This window comes from Macrobrachium nipponense, chromosome 22 (genome assembly GCF_015104395.2).
Source record: "Macrobrachium nipponense isolate FS-2020 chromosome 22, ASM1510439v2, whole genome shotgun sequence".
NCBI classification, from domain to species: domain Eukaryota; kingdom Metazoa; phylum Arthropoda; class Malacostraca; order Decapoda; family Palaemonidae; genus Macrobrachium; species Macrobrachium nipponense.
In genome coordinates this window covers 68,447,234-68,469,663 of record NC_087213.1, presented here as the reverse complement: position 1 = coordinate 68,469,663, position 22,430 = coordinate 68,447,234, and the positions used below count along the sequence as shown (strand labels likewise).

At 39.9% G+C, this 22,430-nt stretch overlaps 1 protein-coding gene across 4 annotated transcripts in view; it reads left to right on the top strand.

The window, feature by feature from the left end:
* Window positions 1-2,619: 2,619 nt before the first annotated feature.
* The window catches only part of LOC135198779 (oxygen-dependent coproporphyrinogen-III oxidase-like), an 86,553-nt gene continuing 66,742 nt past the window's right edge, over window positions 2,620-22,430 (top strand). For 2 of the 4 annotated variants that reach the window (XR_010310886.1, XR_010310885.1), the window contains exons 1-4: window positions 2,620-2,972; window positions 9,122-9,267; window positions 9,437-9,635; window positions 14,005-14,207. Coding sequence is in view for 2 of the 4 variants with exons in the window: in XM_064226709.1 (XP_064082779.1) it covers window positions 9,173-9,267; window positions 9,437-9,635; window positions 14,005-14,207 (497 nt within the window). In the remaining 2 variants the exon portion in view is untranslated. Of the gene's footprint in view, window positions 2,973-9,121; window positions 9,268-9,436; window positions 9,636-14,004; window positions 14,208-22,430 lie in introns of those variants that run through there. The other 2 variants (XM_064226709.1, XM_064226710.1) reach the window with 2 other exon arrangements.

Here is a 22,430-nt window from a genome sequence, read left to right as displayed (position 1 = left end):
TCTTTGTGTAAAACCATCTTTTCGGTGCTAACCGCACCACAGATACTACGTACTAGAACATAGCAAAATCAGATAAAATAATGTTAAGAGTGTCATTCTCGAATAGATGTGGTTCTTTCACCCTTATTATGTCATGCAATGTAGACGTACATATCTTTGCAAAATGTATGGGCATGCGAATGCATTTGGTTTTCACATGAATACAAATACAGTAACATAGTTCCTGTCTGTCGATTACCTGACAGACGGCAATACGCAGTGAAAATCAATCAATAATTTCTTATGAGACAGACACTAATAACTATAATAAAAGACAAATAGCATGGAAACAAGTGAATACTAAAAAATATTAGAAAATAAAATCGTTGTGAGAGGAATTCCTCACACTATGGGTATTCCTCTTGGCCATGTACTCACTCCTACACAGTGATCTCTTTCCCCTGCAAATGCAAATTGTAAGAATACCTACTGTAATATTGTGGAATAAAGGTATTATATAATAATAATAATAATAATAATAATAATAATAATAATAATAATAATAATAATAATAATAATAGTACAGGACCTGCATAGGACGACAGACTGCTTCTCAATGTGCCCACCAGTCTATGCTGCCCTGTGCTGACATGAGCTTCCTTGCTCTGTCCTGCCCTGTGTCTCAATGTGCGCCCGGCCTAAGAGAACAACCAATGAAAAAAACAGACTGGGACGTCCCAACCAGTAACAACTACAAGTTCTACCTCTACCAAAAACCGCCAGTGCCATGGCTCATGGACTCTCTCTTCCCGACAAGTTTCCTTGATCCTCTATACCAACCCCTTTTCATCTTTACCTTTACAAACCCCCACCCAATCCTAAAGACCACAGTTTTCACAGCTCAAGCAATTTCCCCCCCAAAAAGTGAACTTCTGGCAAAGCATAATCCATGCAGGTTTTCCTTAAGTATGTGTGAGGGATCCGCTCTGAAAAATGCATTAATTCTGCCTGGAAGCCACTAAAATCAACCAACACTCAGATGTTACAATAATTATTATCCATTGGCCCCACTGCCCAAGGAAAGCCACCTCTGCCAGTCCGAGTCAGGATTTGGCAATCTTGCAATTTTGAATTTGATAGGTTAAGTCAGTAATACATTGTTCTATGTTTAGATGCACCCTTGCTTTTAATTTATTAATACAAAATACTGAACATTTCTTGGATTGCTACCAATCACATACATAAATGATATTAACATTTTTCGAATACTTATCTTGTCATTTATGAGTTTTTACCATTCCTGTTGGTGCAGTTTAGTTGTTTAGTATTTTCCCCTACCCCAGAAGGTGTCCCATAGGTCCAGCTGATAGCTAGAAAAAAATTGTTTGCACTACAACTTTTGATGAATAAACACAATCATACGCTAAAGGCCCGTGTACCTACCGGCCTGGAATTTCATTCATCATATATATTTATTAACTATATTTTTTTTTACCCACTGAATCAATTGACTTACAAGGATGGTCTGTAATAGAACTCTACATAAATTTACCTATACAAGTAACGTCAAACGTTACCATATAAGTTATAGGGTACGTAGCATATTCATTGTGACAGTGATTCACCACACAAAATGATAGATATGGTACTTACTTGACTAAGCACCTAATGAAGATTGACATGGGAAAAGCAAATGATGAAACTAGAGTGACATATGATTCCTTGGATGCGTCTTTCATAGTTACACTAACCTATTGACTTTGGATGATTTGCCCGTGCTAATGGGGCTGTTTAGAATACTCATATAGACCCCTGAGTCCGGATCGCCAAACCAACAGGTTCTTCTTCTTCCCAGCTTTTTCCCATTTTTATATGGGTCGCCGTTTCGGATGAGCCGTTTCCATCTATTTCTATCCTGCACTTCTGCCTCATTAAATTCCCTTCTCATGTAAATCTCCTCTCACACAGTCTTCATCTCTTTCTTGGTCTCCCTCTCTTTCTTCTTCCTTGCACCTCCACTCCCATAGTATGTCTCCCAGCGTGGTCTCATCTCTCCTCAACAGGTGTCCATACCATCTCAGCCTCCCCTCCTGCACTTTCTTTGATACTTCCACCACCTTAGTTGACCCCCTTATGTAGTCATTTCTGATCCTATCCACTCTTGTTACCCCAGACATCCACCTAAGCATTCTCATTTCTGCCACATCCATCTTCTTCTGCTCTGCTTTTCTCATGCTTGCTGTTTCCGTACCATACAGCATTGCTGTTCTTACCACCGTCTTGTGAAATTTTCCTTTTAACCTAAGCGGCACTCTTTTGTCACAAAGAACTCCGAGGCCGCTCTCCATTTGTTGTTCCAGCCTGCCTGTACCCGATGTTTTACTTCTTCTTCCATACTTCCTCCAGCGTTAACAAAAAGATCCCAAATACTTAAACTTATCAACTCTCCTTATTTGCTCTCCACAGGTTCCTAGAGATCGAAAAGTAGCTGTAGCGGAACCCCGTTATTACTGTGTGAACGTGCCATGAATAAGTTATTGCAGTATCTTGCACGTGAAGTACATAATTAAACGTACGTGAAAGTACATAATTAAACGTACATCGACGCACAATAAGAACAATTATTTAAGTAAAACAATGTATTATATTATGCACAATAAAAATCCAAGCAATAACTAATAAGAGACATCACGATTTTAAATCCGGGTTAAGTTGTGTCGTGGTTGACGGTACGTCGCTCACGTATACCATCGGCAATTTTGCAATTGAAAGCGAGCTTTCTTTCGCTCTGAGAACTCGGAGTCTGAGACTGGAGATAAGACTACGTACTACGTTGTTTTCTCCATGCACACTTTACCATTTGGTTGCAAGACCGTGTTACAAAACATCAAGTGAACCTTTTTCCTCTTATCTTTTGGAAGTTTACGTGACGTGACGTACCTATCTAGTCCAGGGTGCCGGTCCTGAGGTAACCAAGAACATATTTGAGCCACGTAAGTTGATTTTGAGTTTATCATTTATCATTAGGCTATGGAGTAAAGGTTTTTTTAGTTTGAGGTACCTACCTATTAGCCTACCTAGGTATAGGCTAGTAGCTAGGCTACTACCTGGTAGTACCTACCTAGGTATACCTAGTACCTAGTTTTTTGTCAGTTGACTGTAGCTACTAATTACTTAGGTAGTACCTACTACCTAGTATAGGTACTAGGTTGGTCACATGTATAATTTAGGTAGAACTCTATACTACAGTAAGGGGGACCCATTGGTAATGTGGGGTTTTGGGTGGGGTACAACATGCCCAAAATCTATTCTACAGTAAGGGGGACCGATGGGAAGGTGCTGCCTATTACTAACTAGGTACTTAGTAGAAATACAGGTTTTGGACTTCAATAATATCATTTTGCCATTTTTGATGTGTGCCTTGAAACATTTCTGATGCCTATTCTGTTATCATACCTAGTACCTAGGCTAGGTATATACCAAGCCTAGGCCTAGCTACTATTAGGGTAGAACATCACAGCAGGCCAAGCAGGCCACCTACCATCAATGCAAGCCACCCTCCGAAAAAGTACATTATAACGCGTCCTGACACCCGAGATGGGCATCAGTCGCGACTTGTTGTTGGTGAGAAACGGAGCTAAAGACCTCTACTCTCCTTTCGAAGTAAGTATTTTCTCCAAAGTTAGAAATTAAGGCCAAATTTTAAGATTTAAACAGAGGGTACTGAAAACGGTCTCAAACGTAGTGCAAATCTCACCAAAACGCGTTCAACATTTTTACTTACAACTCGAGGTATTTAGAAGATTGACGCCATCTCGATGTTTACAGAGTAGCTTGTGTCAATCTAACTCCATTTCCTGTGATAAATCCGCACACCACTTGTACCCACAGACGCTGGAGCACTTTTATCACAACAATTCCGAACAAAACGATTTCTCATCAACAACAAGCCAGGCGTAAACAGCTGTTTGGGTAGAAGATGACGAGAAGCGTGCTCTTGGCTAATTTTAAATAAGTAGTAAAACATCAATATTTTACATATTTATGATGATTAATTTGAAAATATTCGTTATTGAAAAAGTAACTCGACTCTGACTCAAATTTAAGTAATTATTTTTCTGAATTAGAACGTTCTTTCAAGTTCTGTATTATGACGTCACGACATCTTGACTTTCGTACCTATTGTAAATAATTGCTATACTCAACTGTCATTGCAGAACAGTTTACCAGTTATTCATGCAGATTGTTATCAGCTACATGTAATTGTTATAATCGTAATGCGCTTATATATCTTTGTTATTTTACTTTTTGTATATGAAGATGTTTTACTGCTGGATTATCGCCGTAGTGTGACGCAATCGTTTTCGGTCCATGGGCCTCTGTCTGTTTCGCACCATAAGAAATTATGGGCCGAATTTGCAATGACCAGAAAGTCGTTAAAAGAGGAAAGTTAGCATTGAGGGGCATATGTTTTGACTGAGAACAAATTTATTCAATAGCTAGCTTGTAAAAAATACTTGGTTATAAAAAAAACAAACTTGATGACAACTAAGCAGCATGTCTACTATGGGTTTCAGAGACAGTGCAAGCACGTTTTTTGGGCAATACCTATTTCTGTAACGAACACTCGTAACAGAACGAGATTTTTCTTTAGTGCATTACCCCAGTGCCGTAATTTATAAGGGTATCGTGAATCACTAATCGTAAAGAATAACTACACTTGCCTTGTACTAATAGACCAAAACTCCATTATCCAGAAATGGATAGGAAACACACCAGTAAACAGCTCCACCTACCCTCTCCCCCACCTCCACCGCCACCCCTGTCCTTCTTCCTTCCTTCACCTTCCCTTCTCTCTCTCTGAAAGTTGTTGCAGTTTAAACTTATTTTCTATGATTTTTCCATCTATCTATCTAATAATAGTAGTTTACATTGGTGGATATATCTAACGATTCACTCGGTTGTTACCTGCCCATTGACCGATATATTTATACACTGATCCACTCAACTCTCTCTCTCTCTCTCTCTCTCTCTCTCTCTCTCTCTCTCTCTCTCTCTCTCTCTCTCTCTCTCTCTCTCTCTCTCTGTTTCTTTTATCGTAATTCGAAAAATGAACAAGAAAATATATTTCATACTTTGTATAGCATTAATTAAATACTTTCAAGTTTTTTAATTCCAGATTTCGTAATGATGAATGTAGGTGCATCTACTAGTGCTCGCAAAATAGTTAAGCAGGACATAGGTATGTAAAATTTTAAAAATGAGAAGAGAGAGAGAGAGAGAGAGGAGGAGAGCGAGAGAGAGAGAGAAGAAGATAGAGAGAGAGAGAGAGAGAGAGAGAAGAGAGAGAGAGAGAGAGAGAGAGAGAGAGAGAGAGAGAGGACGGAATAGGAAGGGACATTAAAATACCTGGAAATGAAAATCCCTATAATCCAATAATTATAGCCTCAGGGTTTGTCTCGAAAAACCATTCAAAGGTCTGTCACACAAGTGTAAAGTTGTTTTGAAAATTTGGCAGACATGTCTCCTCATAGCGTATAGTGTTGCTGACGAATGAGGTTGTGTTGTTTATTGTTAATTATTAACCTCCTATATACCCTACATGGTTGGGGGACCCTTGTGAATGCTGGTTTTGTGTTGGGTAAATATTTTGGAGAGAGGTTGGGAATGAATCCGTGCGTGCGCTAATTTTCATCACGAAGATGTTTAAACAATAATAGCCACTTGATTTATGTTTCATTTTTATGACAATTTGTGTGGTTTATGTATGCTCTAATTTTAGTTTAAAAAATATTCAAAAAATTTTCAATGCACAACAGTTTATATTGCAGGTAATAAATATATATTAGTTAGTAATAAAACGAACATGGGTACATCACGTAGGGCAAAGGGATGGGCCCACTTGCCCCTCACCCGGGATATGGTCAATTTCAGCGAGTGGTGAAAATATGGCTCAGGTTTACTATGTCAAACTGAACGACTTAAGGAGGTTACAGATTCTTTAGTAACGAACATTGACCCTCCAAACTGGGTATAAGACTATAAACAAAACGTTGAAATTGGTGAAATTAGGCTATGTATTGGAAGTATATATACATAAATATTAAAGCAATTTTATCATTATTGCATTACTATGACAACTAGAATTCATGGAAACAGTTTATAATAATGGAACAGCGTATGTGTGAAGCCTCCACTAATGTGGCAACGATGATTTTGCCATTCTTAGCATGCAAACATTAAAGCATGCAAACATTAAAGGTTACATTTATTTCTGGCATACGATTACTTTTAAGAAATTCAAAATAACTAATAAAGACCTGAAATCAATGAAAAGTGCTAGCAAAAACAAAAAAGCAAAAAAAAAAAAAAAACGTCGTTCCTCTATGCACTTTTCCGTATTCGTTCCTCTATGGTTTTCGGCAGCCAGATGTACGAAAACGTTAGAAACATTTGATTTTATCTACGTTAGAAATATCTGTAATTTTTCGGGGTAATTTGGTTGCAAAAAAGGGATAATATACATGAATTAAATCAAAATTTTTAAATAACAATGTAAATTTAAACTAAATAACGAGTAAAGTAAACAGTTTAGGGAATAAAACTTTGCAGTTTCGTCGTCTGTCGTCGTCTGCTGTTTGTAATTGTGTTTATGGCGCGCGCGCTTAGAAACCAGGAACAGCAACGGGTTTAAAGTGCAATGTGGAGTGAACTGAGACCAAAATGTGTATAATAACAATCAAATAAGCACTGTGGAGTTTCAGTTGTGATGGCAGTAAGGATAAAAACCGCCGATTACAAGGTAAGAATGAATTCAGTTCCAACCATAACCCCGGGAATAACAAGTTTCATACTTTCACTAATATAGGCAACAAAATGTTGTTTTATTGTGCTGATTACAACTGCAATCTTGAGTAAGATCAATAAACGTTACATACATACGCTAACATTGTTCAAATGAGTGCTGGGAAGGCTGGGGAAAGATGGTGGCCGTCACTGATGAGAACCGTCCATGAAAAACGTAGCCGCCATATTGGATTTCAAAACTGCCTTGAAAACATATTTTACGAAGAGCTCACATGCTTATTTTAGTTCGTATGGGGCTTTCATATATCACAATATGTTGACGAAACTTCAGTCTTTTAAATGGTATGCTTAGAGTTGCAATTGTATTCATGTTTCACCAATTAAATATCGAGTGAATAAGACCCGTCTACCGTGATGAGGGTTGGCCTGTTGTGATGTTTCCCCCTAGCCTTTTTTTCAATACCAAACCTAGCTAGGCCTAGCTATTGGCCTATTTTTAATGCATATCTAAAACCTGTCTTAGCCTAATTTGAATGAAAACTATCAATATGACTAGTCCTAAGATCCTTGTATTTCACTTTTGTGTTTACCCAACCCAAAACCCCAGCTTGTGGTCCCCCAAATTGTAAGATAGGCCTATACGTATAGCCTAAAGGTGAGGTTTACTATACTCTGTTTTTTTTCATCTGTCCATCCGCCTGTGGTGTTTTTGTATGGTAACACTGCGGCCCGGGCTTTAGATAGTTACATTCAGCTTACTATAATAATATCCTATTTCGAATATTAACGGTATAATTCGCATACAATAAATTATTAAAAAACTTTTCAGTTGCAAATGTACACCCAGATATCCTTTTATTTACCTGAAACTTACAAAATGGCGTAACTATCTAAAGCCCGGGACGCAGTGTTACCATACAAAAACACCACAGGATGGACAGATGAAAAAAAACAGAGTATAGGTAGTATTACTCATACCTGTGCACCAGGTATGACAGTAATGCATTACTGTATCAGTACGTATTCATCTAGGTAATTAGTGGCCAAACTTAAAGAGAATGAACTAAGTTGCACATAGTGTAATAGATAATGCAGAGTATTGCACTTGTGCCATTTTTTAATGTGATTTTGTCATCTTTTGAATTTGATAAGAGTCAGCTGTTATAGAAGTTATCAAATTTATTATTATACTCTATACCTATGTGTTTAATTACGTAGTTTAAGCAGACTACTTAGGCAAATTTGCAGTCTCTCAAGGCTGAAAAAATGAGGAGGACTTCTTTGTAACTAAAGTACATACTGTACACATAAAACTGGACTAGCTACTAAGTAAAGTATTATGGTAAATTATTACGGTTTTAAACTGGATTTTGAAAGTACCTTCATTTATTAATGTGTATATACCTAGTATTGGCTGTGATAAATTTTTAGGCTTGCCCAGAAATTAAAATAGAGGAAGTCTCAGTAAAAAGGAAGGTATTTTTTATTTCTTAGTCCTAGGGTTGAATTGGGAAATTTTTTGTTATTTTTCTTACACATCATGGTCTAACCAGAATTTACTAAAATTATTATAAGTAGGTAACTGATTTTGAAATCATGGTTAGCTAATCATTATAGTTACCAACCTGGCACTACACCATTTAACCTTTTGTTGAAGATGTGGGTGAAATTCAGTGATATTTTCTGGAATGATTTGAATAGTGTCTTTCTAGAAAATATTTATTGTGTTCCGTTTCTTTTAGTATTTTCCTAGCACTGTATGTATGTTAATTGAAAATTCTTTATAGTTAACCTAGAAGAAGAGAAGCTTGGAGTACAGGTGTTTGCTAGTCGATTTTTTAAGAAAATGCATACCACAAAGCAAAAGTATGATATGAATGAAGAAATATAAAGAAAAAGTTGTTAAACATTAGCTGACTCCATTTAAAAGAAAATATGAAGGTCAAAACATAGAGAACTGACCATGAATGAGGGTATTAATTTTTGGCAGAAGAAATTCAGTTTAAATATCATAACAACAGTGTTTATTGATTTTACTCTCAGCCAAGATATATAACCTATAATAAAACTATGTTTTAATTTTTGAAGATGATTTGGTACTTCTTATAACTTCTCACAAGATGGAGCACCTGTCACACCCACAATCGGGGCTGTATGGAGGAGTATGGGTTTTCTTCTTACATTTTTAATGCTGTTTGTCAAAGTTATTGATTTTCAGATGGAAATCTTGAAACAACCATTTACCTGTAGACTTTGACAGATTCAGTGGTGGTAACATAGCAATACGTGCCATCAGTATAAATGCTTTATATTTTTTATTTTCTTCAATTTTCAGATGTGTTTTTAGTCTTTGAATATCAAAATTTACCAAGCACTTCCTTCGACAATGCGAGGAGTAGGAAGCAAAGCTCTAAGAATTGCTTTTCGAACATTTACATCAGTAAGTGCTCTTGAAGCACCCAGAGTGTCAAGATCTCATAGGTATTGTATATTGTTTTACTATATAATTGATATAGAAGTATACTTTGTAAATATGTATTGTAGATTTTGTATTTACAAGACTTTTCTTTGCAGTATTCATAACTTCATGTAGATTGTTGAGGATGTTTTTGATTTTTTAATATTTTAAATTCATGTCATTTTGTTGCAGATTTCTAGGAGCAACTCTGATAGCTTCTGGAGGAGTTTTGCTGTACACCTCATACTCAGCATGTGTTTCAGCAGCACAGAAAGCTGGAAACATAGATGTCACAAAATTTATGGCTCAGCCCATTACAAATTTGGAGACTCTAGAGGCTAACCCTGATGATATGAAAACAAAAATGGAATTGCTCATCATGAGGATACAGGTATTGTTAACTCTGTGCCCCAGTTTATTTGAATGTCGTTTTTAGGAAAAAGTTTACACTTTAGATATGTCAAATGTTTATAAATTCATGGAGGAATTTGCACTAGAATTTGGATTGCAAAGATCATCAATAGATGTTATATTATTTGTTAGTGGTCTACAGATAACTTCCCACACTTCTTGGTTTTAACACCATGAAGACTAACTAAGAATTTTGTTTTACTGCAATTGGTATTGTTATTCCAAATGAAATAAAACATTAATACAACATATGGAACAAAATATATGAAAGAGCACTGACTTTCAGAGAAAGCTTCCACATAATAAGAGGGACTGTTTCTTTAAGTAAAGAGAGAGAAATGGAAATAGTAGCTGTAAAAATTTACAGAAACTGCAATTGTTCATATACGAAACAAACTTTAGGTCTTAACATTAGGATAAATACTTAGTGCCAGCTGGAAACCGGTAAAGTTAAAAATTGTGTACGCAAGGGACTATTGGCATCTGTGCTTGGTCACGAGTCATGTGGAGCCACCCACATACCCCTCTTTAACTCGTGACCCTGTTAGTTATTTTCTTACCGCCTTTAAGAGAGGACGTGCTTTGCTTCTGTCCTTTTAAAGCTGGTTTAGTTTACCCCCTGTTGTTTTGAATCTGTTGTGTGTGGAATTTCTGGGTGCTATTGTGAACATAGAGCCTTCTCATGCTTCAAGATTTCTTGGATATCACAAGAAGCAGATAAACGCCCTGATATTATCTTCGACGTTTTTGACGTCGGGGTACACTCATCGTGTAGTAGGTCGTAGGTGCAGAAACTCTTCAGATACAGTTAATTAGCTGCCTGTACTTTGGATTTTCATATATATCATATGGCTCACCTATGAATCCAAAGCTTGGATGTATCAGGATGTGCTTTGGGAAGTAAATTTTGACTAATTGTGCTCCTTTCCCTGTGAAGAGGGGTGTGCATCGCTATCTTGTTTTCGTTCCAGATATGTGGGCAGAGTTGATGGGGGTGTGCGATCGGCGTTGGGGTCAGGAATTTCCATGTATATTTATTATTTTAGAAGTTTAGTTAATCCTACTCCTTGTGGTCAAGTTGTACTAATTTGGGTCATACTGAAGGGAAGGTCATCAAAGAGTACGTGCCTTTCTGGCAATTAAGAACATATCTGTTAAAATGATTGTGACGGTTGGTTCGTGACTGTATCGAACCATTTTTCATGTTCTACATGAAGAATGTTACCCACAGTTCATTGGACGTTTAATGGGAAGGCTCTGTCAGAACCTTGTACTTCTTCGACATGTTTGACGAAGACTTATTGTCATAAAATGACACATTTAATTTTCATTTCCATTAAAAGAAAAGGTGTTAATTTCTATATCATTAACTTTACTTTAGATTTTGTGATTTAGTAATTAATGATTATTAATTATTTTTAATTATAAGTGATATTTTTTGCCCATATTTCGCAAATGCGACAAGTTTCCCTCCACTTTTTACCTGCCTTATTGTTGGGGCAATGTGCTGCTGTCCGGATTACTGTGCACACATGACAATTTAGGGGACGTTCTTTGATCCCATTCTGTATTAGTTATACTATGTGATTAAGTGTACCTATCTTCCTGAAGGCGACGAACCAGCTAAGTATCTTATATAAGTTAATTTGCATGTTTGGCCAAATGTGTATAGGGGTCATATAAAAATGCTAGGTTAGTTCTCGTCCCTGCATTTGTCGACTACCATCGAGATTTAAGGTAAATACAAGTTGATTTCTGGTTTGTAATAAAATTCCAGTGCCTAAAATTCCTACCGTTGTTGCCTTCTTAAAGAAAGTTATGTGCTGTGGACCATTTTGAGCAATCGGAGGATATAATTTCACCACACTTTTTGTTGAGAGAGGTCGAGTCAGGACAGAAGTTTCAGAAGGGCCTTATTCATTGAAAACGAGTCTGATGACGGCGGGAAGGAAAGAACCTGTGACGTGTAGAGGAATGAACTCATATTGAGCAATTTAAGAAGGCGTCTTTCTGTTCATTGAAATTTGAGAGTTGGTTCATTGTTATGACAAACCACTTTCAATTTCCTGTACTGGAAAAATGTTGCCCAGAGGTCCTTGGACACATTTTCCTTGGGTCCTTTGTTGGCTGCTCAACAAATTGTGTAACTCTTCCAGCACCCCTGGCGGGTTAGGTGGTATCTTGTCTAAGATGATGGTATGAATGTGAAATGGATGAGATAACTGGTCTCTTTCCTTTTCAAATTTCTTTCTCCCTCTTTACTTTGGGCAGTAAGAAGAGAGTACCATCATAAGCTGGAACAGACAAGATACAGGTAAGTGAAGTAGCCATACGGTTAGTTATTATCAGTGTAAGATGCCTATCAGTAGCAAGACATTCCTCTCTTTAGCAAGGGGGAGAGGAATGATAACAAACCTGCATAAGTGGATACATTGGTTTGTTAGTAGAACAGATATTCTTATCTTCCTCAGAGGCAATGAACTATGACATTGTGTAGAAACCCAGAAGTCTGACTATGATATTCATATATATCTTAGATTCTTAAATACTGGTCAGTTGTTTTGTAGAATACCGCTATTCAGAAAACTGATCAAAGGTGGCAAACTTCCAGTTGGTTAATAGTACTTACCTCCCACCAAAAGACAAGGTTTGTTTTGTATATGAACAAATGACAAATTTTTAATCAATTTGTATTTTTCATAACTAACAAACCTGAGGTCTTAACATACAAAGGCCCACCTCTAACCACCCCTCTAACAACTAACCTGGGTTGGAAGAATAACTAACAGGGTCACGAGTTAAAGAGGAGTATGTGGGTGGCTCCACATGACTCGTGACCAAGTACAGATGCCAATAGTCCCTTGCGTACACAATTTTTAACTTTACCGGTTTCCAGCTGGTGCTAAGTATTTATCCTAATGTTAAGACCTCAGGTTTTTTAGTTATGAAGAATACAAATTGATTAAAAATTTGTCATTTAATGTCAAAAACCCAAGGCAGTGGTGCTTGCCTCTCAAGAAATTTTATTGCTTACGTATCTTGAATTTATGAGCATTGGCAATAATAATACTGCATGGAAGACATTCCACAGTTTTCTGGTAAACAAATGAAGCCTTCTGGTTCTAATAGTGTCACAAAATGGCACTGCAATAGAGTGAGTATGGTATGCTATGTAAAAGGGATTGGCATACTGGATAAGCAGTTTCTTTGGCAATTGAAATTCTCTATGTTTTGCAGATTATTAAGAATTTAACTGAAGATTGAGGCCATTCATCAACCAGAGGCTTGTCACTAATTTATTCCTAGATATCTTTGAACTTAGAGATAGAAGTATCTTGATGTTCCCTCTTCGAGAAGTATCTTGATGTTCCCTCTTCGTAGTTTCATTCTGATGATTGATTTCTCTTTGTGGGATATTCAAATTACAGCACAGGAGATTATTATCAAGGTCATTGTTCTTGAAGTAGTTTTGATATCTAGTTAGTTAAGTTGTGCTTGTGGCGCAGATGATTCACATAATTTTCCAGCTGTCAAGTTTTATTATTATTTTGAGAGTTATCTCTGTTCGAGGAGTAAATCTTTTAATCTTTAGAGTTGCTGGAATAGCAGATCCGTTGACTTTATGTTCTCTTAATTCTTTTCTTCACTTAAACTTCATTGGATTAACTGATCTTTTTGCAGTTTCAGTTTATGAATTAGGATTTGTAGAACATGCTTGACCATGTCAGTATCCAGGGATAAGCATCTCTATAAAGATCTTGCAGGGGTTAGATCATAATTCCTATCTGGAGATGGCAGCGCTTATGTGGACATTTTCCAGTGAACACTGGTGTGATACTTTATATTGACATATTAGTATAGGATTCACTGTTTTTTTTTTATTATTTAGTCTACTGTAGCTGCAGCTTAATGCCAACCATTTGATCCTTAATTTTTTAAATGAATAAAGAGGTAATGAATTTTAGTATTATTGGCAGTTAGTCATTTGTAAAAAACAGATTGTCTTTTGTATGAGCACAACACTTTTAAAAACTTTGTGTGTTTTTTGAACACAGCCCTTTGTATTTTTCATTTATTATAGACTCTCCCATGTTTTGCAAATATTGTCAATAAATTTTAGACCAATGAGAGATGTTGCAAAACACTAGAATTGTTTTGTTTCATTTATTTGAATTTATGTTTGTTTATTTAGATTGGAATTTGTTCTAGTAGGGTAATATATGAAATATCAAACTTTTTTCAATTACAATACTCAAATTATTGTTGGTAAGAAATTTTGAATGACACTTTTTTTTCCTTTATTTTCTGTAGACAATGTTGTTTTTCATGAGTTTATTTTCCTAAAACAGAAAGAGTTCTGCCAAGCTCTAGAAAATGAAGAAGACGATAATTCCAAATTTGTTGTTGATCGTTGGAGTCGGCATGATCCTAAAGAGGGTGGAGGGATCACATGTGTTCTTCAAGATTCCAAGACTTTTGAAAAAGCTGGGGTCAATATCACAGTCATGACAGCACCTCTTTCCAAACAGCTGCAGGCCAGCATGAGAGCCAGGTAACAATTAATTAATTTTTTTTTAGAAATTGCTAGTTAAATGATTTCCTGATTAGTATATTTTCTAATACGTAATATGTTCTCCAATTTGTACATACCTAATCAAAGGTGCTACTGACAGTTTGAACTATTATTTTTATGTACTATTTACTTTTGTTGTTTTTTCAAGTAACAGTCTTGTTCTCTCTCTCTCTCTCTCTCTCTCTCTCTCTCGTTGTCGTTCGTCTTGTCTCATCGACCTCCTCTCTCTCTCTCCTCTCTCTCTCTCTCTCTCTCTTCTCTCTCTCTCTCTTTCATTTGAATTCTTTTTCCATTGGAAGATGACTAAATTTACCTTGGTGGCCGCATTAAATTTGCCCAGTGGCCGCACTTGAGAACCACTGCTCTATAGAATTTAATTGTTAAATAAGTTTATTTGCATTAAATTAGTTTTCCTTCAAAATACACTATTATCATTTACTATATCTTTTTCTTTTATGTGATTCCTTTAGGTTTTTGTTAGTGAAAAATAGAATAAGCTTTTTTTTTTTTTTTTTAATAGCTATAGGGTCCACCGAAAAAGAATTAAGAGGAAAAGGGGTCCACTGGTAAAAGAAGGTTGAGAATCACTGATCTAACTCATGGTTACCAAATGGCCATCAGTATGAGGCATTCCCAGTTTTGTTGGAATGCAGTTAAACACCTATAAAATCTAATTTTATACATTCAACTTACCTGTCAGATATATACATAGCTATTGACTCCGTCGCGCCGACAGAATTTCGAATTTCGCGCACACGCTACAGGTAGGTCAGGTGATCCACCGCGCCGCCGTTGGGTGGCAGGAATAGGAACCCATTCCCGTTTTCCATCAGATTTTTTCTGTCGGCCATACTGGCAACATTGTTGTTGGTATCTCCGGCTGGATTTCGTTTTTGGATACAATTGATCATCGTTTTGGACCCTTTGGTGACGTATTTGAATCGTTGTACTGGCATACGCTTTTGTGGATCGTTATTTGGATTTTGGCTTGGAATTTTCATCATGATGTCTGATTCTGGAAGTGTGGTGAGAATGTGTGTGAATGAAGGGTGCAAGGTGAGAATGCCGAAAGCTTCGGTTGATCCTCACACTGTATGTAAAATATGCAGGAAGTATGAATGCTCGATGGATAACACTTGTCATGAATGTGAGAGTTTGAGTGCTGAAGGGTGGAAGTTCTCTAACTTCTTTATTTAATTGTTGACACTTACCTGGCAGGTATATCTATAGCTATATCTGTTCCACCTGGCAGAAATTTTCAAAACTCGCGGCAAACGCTAGTAACCTATTAGTAGTTAAGGCAACCACCACCCCGTTACCGTGGCGCTAGCGCTAGGAACCGTTCCCAATTGGGCCAGATTTTCTCTGCCAGCCGAACCGGCAACATTGTTGGTGGTTCCCTGCTAGGATTTTCATTCTCGTTGCTGACTTTTCATGGATATTTGGTATTGTACTCGGAAACGTTAGCTTGGCATTCGCTTTGGATTGTTCTTTAAAGATGTCTGATACTGGAAGTATGTTTAGAGTTTGTGTAAAAGAGGGGTGTAAGGTAAGGTTGCCGAAAGCTTCAGTCGACCCTCATACCATTTGTAAGAAGTGTAGAGAGAATGTGTGTACTTGGGAGAATAGGTGTTTTGAATGTGAGAATTTATCAGAGAAGGAATGGAAGATATTTATGAAATATGTTTGAAACGGCTAGAGAAGATCGTGTAAGGAGATCTGTTTCTCGTAGTGAGAAGTCGAATTCTTCTAGCAAAAGGAGTGAATGTATTTCCTCTCCAGCTCCTTCTAACGTAGAGTTGGTAGTTCCTTCTCCCCAGGTATCTCCTGCGCCCGCTGCTGTATCGGAGGAGGCGAATGATACACAGATTGTGAAGGTGTTCGCTGCCCTTGCGTCCATGGGCGACCAGATACAGCGACTTACGGATAAAGTTAGTGCTTTTTATGTCAGTGAAAGTGTAGTGGAGGGGGCGTCTGATCGTCTCTCTCGTGCTCCTAGACCTAGACCTCTGTCAAGCTCCCAGACCCAAGGGAGAAGGCATGTCGACAGTCGAAGGGAGGCGAGAGAGGTTTTGTCGCGGTCAGGCGTCCCTTCGAACAGTCCTGTTGCAAGTTCCCAGGCTGTTGCAGTTCGCCGCAGAAAAGGCGTAACTGGGAAGTGTGCGTCCTCGGATGGTTCGACTTCTGAGCGGGAACGTCGGTATGCAGTTGTGTCTCGCCCCCTCAAGAGGACTTTCAGGACATCGACCGCTCTCGAGAGACATGCTCAAGATCGTGAGGCTTGGAGTAGTCCTGAGGTGTTGTCCTCCTCGGAAGACGGGGACGCAGTTCCGATCAAGAGGAAGAGGATCTTTCGTGCTAAAGAGGACTTAGTACGGCCTTCTCGTCATTGGATTTCGATGAGAGACTCTCCTCCATCTTCTTGTTTGTCTTCCCCTCGTCTCTCTCCGTCGGGTAGAGTACAAGATCGCTCTCCGTTACGTCGCAGTCCCGCTCGTAATCCTCCTCCTTCGTCCTCTGCCATTCAGGAAGATAGTACGAAGGGTTTCTTAACGGGAAATGCCGTCTAAGCTAGGCGAGTTCGTTGTGAAGTCTTGGGATGCGCCTGTGCCGGTCGATACTTTCGCGGCAGAAGGACGATTTACCTTCCCGTTTAAGTCCTTCTAAGAAGGAAGACAAGGACGCGTTCGCCGAGGACGCAGGACGCACTGGCGCTACGAGGACAGGCGATCGCTTGGTTATTCAGGACGCAGAACGCAGGAAGAAGAAAATGGTTTCGGAAGAAGCAGGACGCAAACGTCAGGACTCGGGATCAATTGTGGACGCAAGACGCAGGCGGCAGGAAGCAGATGTGTCTACGATGGACGCAGGACGCAGGCGGCAGGGAACATCGAGAGGCGGCAGGACGCCGATTCTCGTTAGCCGCAGGACGCAGGCGGCAGGACGTTATTCCGTCAGCGAAGCGTCAACACGACAGTGATTTGCAAGACATTTCATCAGCAGAAGAGGATTTGGAATTAGTTGAGGGAAAGAATACGGAACCTTCTTCAGATTACAAGATTCTGACTTCACGTCTTCTTTCTATTTTTGAAGGGGAATTCAAACCGACAGCTCCTTTATCTCCCTTATCGCAGTTTTCCAAGACTAGGACTCCAAAGAAGTCCTCTTTCCTTAAGATGACTCTGTCAATTTCGGCGAAGAAGGCCCTTCAACGTGTGAATGACTGGATGAAGGATAAGAAGAAGCGGGAAAATACTCTTTTGCTTTTCCACCAGCTAAGTTAGCATCGAAGTCAGGAGTATGGTACGCTACTGGAGAAAGTCTAGGCCTGGGAGTACCTGCCTCCTCCCAGGGGGACTTCTCCAGTATAGTAGACAGCTCACGCAGACAGGCGTTACAGTCAGCTAAGGTCTGGTGGACTTCGTCCGAGTTTGACCATCTTTTTAAAGGGATTTTTAGGACTTTCGAAGTCTTCAATTTCCTAGATTGGTCTTTGGGAGCACTGGCGAACTCCTAGAAGAAGAAGATTCGCAGGATATAGAAGCAGCTAAGAGCATTATGTCCTGCATGGACAAGGCTCTGAGAGACGGAACGAATGAACTGGCTTCTTTGTTCACAGCAGGAGTACTAAAGAAGAGATCGCTGTTGTGTTCTTTCGCTTCAAAAGGGGTTTCAAACTCTCAGAAATCGGAGTTGCTGTTCTCTCCCCTTTCGAAACAGCTGTTTCCTTCAGAGGTGATTAGGGATATAGCTCTCTCCCTTTCTCAGAAGGCCACTCAAGATCTTCTCTCGTCTTCAGTTAAGAAGTTCTTACCATCCAAGTTGGTTAAGAAAACTCCAAAGGAAACTAGGCCTTCGCAACAGCCCTTTCGAGGCAGAACATTCGCTCGACCCGCCTTTAGGGGTAAGAGAATACCCACTAAAAGAGGAGCCAAGACCACCTCTAAAGAATGAGATATCAGTCCTCCAGACGACAGTGGGAGCCATACTTCAAGGTTTTTGGGAAGTTTGGCAGAACATAGGAAGGCCAGATCCCTGGGCCCTCGGGGCCTGGTCAACCGTAGCTCGGGAAGGGTCACGTAATTCCTTTCTTGAAGAGACCTCCTCTCGCAACATCTCCGAGAGCCCTCGGGCAAATTACAACGATTTAGTGAAGAAAGCGGCTCTGTGGGAGCAAGTAGCTTCCATGCTAGAGAAAGGAGCCATAGAGCCTGTTCTGGATCACGAATCTCCGGGATTTTACAACCGGTTGTTCCTGGTTGCAAAGTCCTCGGGAGGTTGGAGGCCAGTTCTGGATGTAAGTCAACTGAATCTTTTCGTAGAAAAGACCAAGTTCACTATGGAGACGAACGATTCAGTACTGGGCAAGCGGTACGTCCAGGGGACTGGATGGTGACCCTGGACTTACAAGACGCATACTTTCATATTCCGATTCATCCAGGAAGCAGGAAGTATTTAAGGTTTGTGATTCAGGACAGGGTCTTTCAGTTCAAGGCCCTGTGCTTCGGCCTCTGCACAGCCCCCCAAGTGTTCACGAGGATGATGTCCAATGTGGCGAGATGGTTGCACTTAAGAGGGATCAGAGTGTCTTTTTATCTGGACGACTGGTTGATAAGATCCCAATCAAGAAGTCAATGTCTGGAGGACTTGAATCAAACATTGAACTTAGCAAAAGACCTAGGTCTTGTGGAAACATGGGCGGAAAGTCTCAATTGAATCCCCAACAACAGATAGTTTATTTGGGGATTCAGATATCGTCAGTGACTTTTCGGGCTTTTGGTCCCGTCCCCCGAAAGGCAAGCCCTATGCATTTGGAAAGTGCAGGACTTTCTAAAGAAAGACAGATGCTCAGCAAGAGAGTGGATGAGTCTACTGGGCACACTCTCTTCGCTAGAGAGGTTCATTTCTTTAGGAAGACTGCACATGAAACCTCTACAGTTTTTCCTGAAGGATTCATGGCCAAGAAAATTGCAACCGGATTCCTTCCAGTTTCTAATTCCTGCCGAAGTGAAGGAGGAATTAAAGTGGTGGCTAACTCCAGGCATGTTTAGCAAGAGGGATGTCGCTTCAGCAGAAGAGCCCAGACCTCATCTTGTATTCCGACGCGTCGGACGCGGGTTGGGGAGCGACATTAGGCCCTCAAGAGGGGGGTGTGTCGGGACTTTGGAGCAAGGAAGAAACAAGTTGGCACATAAACAGGAAGGAACTGATGGCAATTTTCTTGGCCTTGAAGCACTTCAGAAGAGTTGATTTCGAGACAAGACAGTGCAGATCAACTCGGACAACACCACGGCTCTGGCATACATCCGCAAACAAGGAGGGACTCATTCTTTTCCCCTTTACAAGCTGGCAAAGGAAGTTCTGCTTTGGGCGGAAGAGGAAAGCATCGTGCTGCTCACCAGGTTTATACAAGGAGAGAAAAATGTGAGTGCGGACCTGTTGAGCAGAAGAGAACAACTTCTCTCTACGGAGTGGACGTTGCACATGGAGGTTTGCCAGAGCCTGTGGAAGTTGTGGGCCGTCCGGTAGTAGATCTGTTTGCGACAGCCAGAACAAAAAGGTTACCAACCTATTGCTCTCCGGTTCCAGATCAGGAAGCAGTGGCGGTCGACGCATTCCTGATGGATTGGACAAACTTAGATGTGTACGCTTTTCCTCCTTCCAAGGTACTGGGGAAAGTTATGAAGAAGTTCAGGGAGAGCCAAGGAACGAGGATGACCTTAATAGCCCCGTTTTGGCCGGCCCAAAGTTGGTTCACAGAGGTACTGGAATGGACAATAGATACGCCAAGGACTCTTCCTCTAAGAGTAGAGTTTACTCAGACAACCCCCACTTCGACAGGTTTCACAAGAATACCCTCGCTCTGGGTCTGACTGCGTTCAGACTATCGAAAGTCTTGTCAGAGCGAGGGGATATTCTAGAGAGGTGGCCAGTGCAGTGGCTAGAGCCAGAAGAACCTCCACAATCACAGTATATCAGTCGAAGTGGGAGAATTTCCGGAAGTGGTGTAAGAACAGGAAAGGGTTCTTCATACCAGACCTCTGTGACCCAAATCGCAGATTTCCTTCTATACTTGAGGAAGGAATTGGGTTTGTCAGTTTCGACAATCAAAGGTTATAAAGTATGCTAACCTCAGTGTTTAGGACACAGAGATCTAGACATCTCGAATAACTTAGGACCTTAGAGATCTGATTAGGTCATTTGGTACCAAAAAACAACCCCAATGCAGGCCACCTGCTTGGAACCTCGATGTTGTCTTGAAGTATTTAACCTCTAGCAAATTCGAGCCTTTAGAGAAATCCTCTCTGAGAGATGTGCTAAGAAAACTATCTTTTTAGTAGGCTTTGGCACCGCTAAAAGAGCTAGTGAGCTTCAGGCCATATCGAAGAAGGTGGGATGGAGACATGGCAACGCAGTGTGTTCATTCCAAGAAGGTTTCTTGGCCAGAATGAGAATCCAGCTAATCCTTGGCCAAGATCCTTTGAAGTTTTGGGTCTGTCTGAGTTAGTGGGTCACGAGCAAGAAAGAGTTCTCTGCCCAGTGAGAGCATTGCGTTTTTTATATGGAAAGAACAAGAGATATCAGAGGGAATTCTGATGCTCTGTGGTGTTCAGTTAAAGACCCCAGTAGACCCATGACGAAGAACGCTCTAGCCTTCTTCATGAGAGAGTTGATTAGAGAAGCTCATATGTTGTGTCAAGAGCAGACCTTTGGTATTTTGAAAGTGAAGGCTCATGAAGTCAGGGCAGTTTGCGACTTCATTAGCTTTTAAAAAGAATTTAGCCCTCAAGGAAATTATTGAATCCACATATTGGAGAACTAATTCAATATTTGCGTCTCATTATCTTAGGGATATTCAGACAACCTTTGATAATTGTCAGACGCTAGGTCCATAACGTGTCCTCTGGTACAGTATTGGGCAAAGGAGTTACTACCCCATAACCTTCTTTTAAGCTAGTTGATTTTATTAGGTGATGGTGTTTGTGTTTTTGGGTCGTCTGAGAAAAGTGTTCGGTACTTTTATTAGTCTTGTTAGTATTATCTTGGTATGGTGTGTGTGTAGTTCAGGTAAATGATCTATTACTAGCTTGAAATGGCCGTGGCATAAGAGGGCTGTACGGTTCTGTCAACACATTGGTCACGTCCAGTTGTCAGTTCCAGTCTTAGCTTCTTCAACATACAGGACACTTCCTTGTTGAGAGCTCCTAAGGTTTAAGCAGGCTTAGAGGCAGGACCTATGAAGTCAGCTACTTCTTAGCAGGTAAGGAACCTAGAGTTTTAATAATAATTTTATAATATACTACTCTAACAATGTTGCTGTCTTTGACCCACCTCCAAATGTGTCAATCAGCTATATATATACCTGCCAGGTAAGTGTCATACATTAAAATGAAGTTTTTATGTTAAAACAAAGTTTAATGTATACTTACCTGGCAGGTATATATAATTTAATTCCCACCCTCCTCCCCTCAGGAGACAGAGTTCAGAGAAAATCTGGCCCAATTGGGAACGGTTCCTAGCGCTAGCGCCACGGTAACGGGGTGGTGGTTGCCTGAACTACTAATAGGTTACTAGCGTTTGCCGCGAGTTTTGAAAATTTCTGCCAGGTGGAACAGAGAATTTAGTTATATACTATATACCTGCCAGGTAAGTATACATTAAACTTTGTTTTAACATAAAAACTTCATTTTAAGGAAATTAGAGAAAGACCGGTTAAGGAAGTCATCTTCCAAAACCAAGCCTAGCTCTCAATCTTCAAGTGGTTTGGTGAGTAATATTGTACCCTCCTCTAACATTATGAACGCTCCTTGTAATATTTCAGGTCCTTCTCCGAATGCAGATCCTACGGACTCTGCTTCGGAGATAGCAAGCCTTAAAGCTGCGCTTATGAAAATGGAGCGTAAAATGGCTGCCATAGAAGGTAAGCAAAGTAGTGCTGTGGAAAGTGATGTGAATTTCCCCAGTGAAGTGGAGGAGGCGTCTGATTGGCTTCACAACGCTCCCAGGCCTAGACCTCTTTCAAGCTCCCAAGCCCAGAGGAGAAGGAATGTCGAAAGCCTTACGGAGGTTATGGAGGATCCCCACCAGTCAGACGTCTCTTCGGCAGAATCTGTAACGTCACAGACTGCCAGAGAACGCATTAGAAAAAGCGTTCTACGTGAATGTTTTTCGTCATCGGAGAATTCCTCACCTAAAAGAGGA